The 3,666-nt window shown below is 34.8% G+C and overlaps 1 protein-coding gene across 1 annotated transcript in view; it reads left to right on the top strand.

Annotated features, from left to right (window-relative positions):
- Positions 1-2,503: 2,503 nt before the first annotated feature.
- Positions 2,504-3,666, top strand: part of LOC108773534 (uncharacterized) — a 5,705-nt gene continuing 4,542 nt past the window's right edge. The window contains exon 1 of the mRNA XM_018539371.1: positions 2,504-3,192. Within this exon, the coding sequence (XP_018394873.1) occupies positions 2,504-3,192 (689 nt within the window). The remainder of the gene's footprint in view (positions 3,193-3,666) is intronic.

Raw genomic sequence — 3,666 nt, 5'->3', positions numbered from 1 at the left:
TGGAAGGGCGAGTGGAGGATGTCCGGTGGGTCGAAGATGGTAAAGGAGTGAGTGAAAGGTGAGAGAGGATGTTAAAAAGTTGTAATAACGTAAAAAGTGAAAATACAGTGAAATATAGTAGCGGTGGGGGTGGGTGGTGGTAGGTTCCAGGGGAAGGGGCGGAGGGAGGAGGTCCGGTGCGCCGAAGATGGTGGAGGTGCGAGTGGAAGGTGAGAGAGGATGTCAAAAAGTTGTAATAACGAAAAAGAGTGAATTACAGCGGAAGAGAGGGTAGGTGGGGGTTGGTGGTGGGAGGAGAGGGGAGGCGAGTGGAGGAGATTCGTTGGGCCAAAGATGGTGGAGGTGCGAGTGAAAGGTAAGAGAGGATGTTGAAAAGTTTAAAAATGCGGACAGAGAAGGAGAAGGAGAAGGAGACGTTTCTTAATTTTTCATTAAAATCATCACTTTTCGATCGCTTGTATCTCCAGAACGGCTTGACCGATTTAAAATTTTTTTGTCTCGAATTACTCGTGGCGATGCAGCCTTTCAGGACATATGACGTTTAATTCAAAATTTTTTATATTTTAATAGTTATGCACCTCCCAATAATGGACTTTGATGGCTCGGGATAAGAGACTTGTAGCGTCTCAGAGTTTTTGAACATGGCCGGAGACGCTACAACGTCTCCTGATTAATTAGAATAATAATTTGTAAACATATACTTATGAAAATATACGTGATTGAAAACTTGTTAACTTACACTCTAACATCTTGAATCAAATATAGTGTTCTAGGTGAGAGATCAAACTATAATAGTTTTTCATATTATTATTAAAGGATAATAAAATGGAAATGATTACGCATATAAAAAATACTATTATACATATTACCATGAAAAATGACTCATATATTATTGAAGGTGCCAGGTTCATCAAAGTAAAACATACACCAACAGTTGCCAACTTTAAGTCTGACTTTAATACCTCATTATGTATGCTAAGGTTTTTTACCATTTCATTATCTACCAATATTAAAGATGTATTACGTTAAAGTGGACAATATTGTAAAACAATTTAATAAGGATTCTTTTAAAATTAATATTGATCTTTTGTGGTTCATTTTTAAAATATAAAGAACTGTTATTTTGATCACATAGAACACCATATTTGATTCAAGATTTTGGTGTACATAAGAATTCTTTTGAAATTAATACTGATCTTATGTGATTCATTTTTGAAATCTAAAAAACTGTTATTTCTATCTCTCACCTAGAACACTATATTTGATTCAAGAGTTTGGAGCACATGTGTGTGAGTTAACCAGTTTTCAATCACGTGTATCTTCATAAGTATACATTTACAAATTATTATTATAATTAATAACTAATATTGTGAAGATACATTATTACCATGGAAAATGACTCATATGCTATTGAAGGTGCCAGTTCAAAGTATACATACATAAAGTGTATGTTCTTTTGTTGCATATATACGAAATAATAATGATTTAACATTATTATTATAAACCTCTATTGTGCATGTGTTGTTAAATCATTATTACGTATATATGCAACAAAAGGATATACATTTTATGAATGTTCACTTTGAACTAGCACCTTCAATGATATATCAGTTTGTTTTCTAACGTCGAAAGTGTCGGTTGCATTGCATTACCTTCAGAATTTAATGTACTTTTATTATTGTAATGTACTACTGCGCTTGTCAACTATTTTGATACCACTCTTATTTAGGGCAACATTATTGTCGACAAGCTTTGCATTAGTCACATTCAAGATTATAGCACTGGCATCAAGAACTTTCAATATACTCGGATCTAATGTCTTTATATTATTATCGTTTTATGATATTTCCTCCTCCAAATTGAACACCATTTTGATCAATTACTTCTAAATTGTGTACCTGCAAAATATATAAATAATTTAAATAATTTCAATCAATTTTTTCAGAAATTACGTTTAATAGCGTATTTGATTATTGATTATACGTAATAGATTTTATTGGTATAATGTTATTACGAAATTGATTATCAGAACAATCCTTCACGATATTAATTATTAATTAGAATAATAATTTGTAAACATATGCTTATGAAGATATACGTGATTGAAAGCTAGTTAACTTACACTCCAAAATCTTGAATCAAATATATTGTTCTAGGTGAGAGATTAAACTATATACATATATATATGTAAAGGAGAATCGCATGAGTGTCTCCTTTACAGTACAGCACTGCTACACTGCCACACGGTGACGTGGTCACACGGCGAGACCGTGTCACGAATAGACTCAATATATGATCGTGGGAGAAGGAGCATCGCTTTCGATTTCTTGCTTATAGGTTAGGAGTAATTAAGTTTATATTATCGTTAATTGTATACGTGTTTGTTACAAATAAAATCTTGCTTATAGGCATCGAGTGTCTTGTTCCCTCACGATTTTGGAGATCAACAGAAGCAAATTATAATCCCTTACAAATCGAAAGCTTAACCTCAACAGCAAAAAGGATGACGGAACAATTTCGTTTCTATGTGACCGTTGAAGAATCAACAGATAAGAAGACAAATGTATACAGATTGAAATGGCTGAAACCAGTAAATACTGAATTATACTATGAGTTGCTAGCAGAATTACAAAACCTAAGCAACCATCCTGAGATTAGTGCAATACAGAAGGTAAAAACCGTTTTGTCTTCGATTAAGACTCGGGGATCCTACCGTACGTTTAGGCTTTCATTGCCGCCGGAGATAGTGGCACTATATATCGATGATGATAGAGATGCAGTGTATAAAGGAGTTTATTTACAAGCAACAATGGCACCTCAATATGAAATAAAGACGGCGAAAAAAGGGACGGAAGAGGACAGACAGACAACAAAGAAAGAAGCAACGCCAGAACCTACATCAAGGAAAAATTTAAAGAAAATACGCGAAGACTTCGTACTAGATAACTTTGATGGAAAAAATTTTGTGATTACAAGCTGGTTCCAAATGTTTGAAAAAGAATGCGCGCGATGTCAAATCACATCAGATGAGGATAAGATTTTAATATTACGTTTATTTTTGGACGGGACAGCAAAGGATTGGTTTTCTTCAAAAGTAGTTACAATAGGTTTAGACGCAGAATTTGAAACATGGAAAAAAATATTTCGGGTGCACTTCCGAAAGCAACACAATTCCGATTTTTTTGAAACTTGGTATACTTACGTAATTTGATGCGCTGATTACGAAAATCATAGTGAAAATTGGCGACTAGGTCATCTTCATGGTGAAAAACATAAAAAACCTATAAAAACTGCCTTTTTTTCCATTTACCTTAATAAATATTAAAATTATCATAAAATGTTTTTTACAAAAGTTGTAGATCTCATAAAAATACAATTTTATGTACTATACATTTTTTTTTTAATTTATTATTTTTAGAGAAAAATAGAAAATAATCATCCAATCGACCAAAATAGTCAACCAAGCATTGCGGGGGTAACTTTTACCCCCCCCCCCCCTACACAGGGGCACACGACTTCTATGATTATACTGTCGGGGCAGACCTCTGTCCATAGTAGATGTATAGCACCGATTCGACTCCGGGAGCAATGAGGGGGGGTGAGGTGCGCGGGGAAGGTACAAGGCGCGGGGGGGTATGACGTCACGGGAGGGGAGCCGGGCCGCCG

The sequence above is a fragment of the Cyphomyrmex costatus genome, unplaced genomic scaffold (assembly GCF_001594065.2).
Source record: "Cyphomyrmex costatus isolate MS0001 unplaced genomic scaffold, Ccosl1.0 scaffold2121, whole genome shotgun sequence".
Lineage (NCBI taxonomy): Eukaryota > Metazoa > Arthropoda > Insecta > Hymenoptera > Formicidae > Cyphomyrmex > Cyphomyrmex costatus.
Note: the sequence above shows the minus strand (reverse complement) of the source record. Positions and strands in the feature narration are given on the sequence as shown.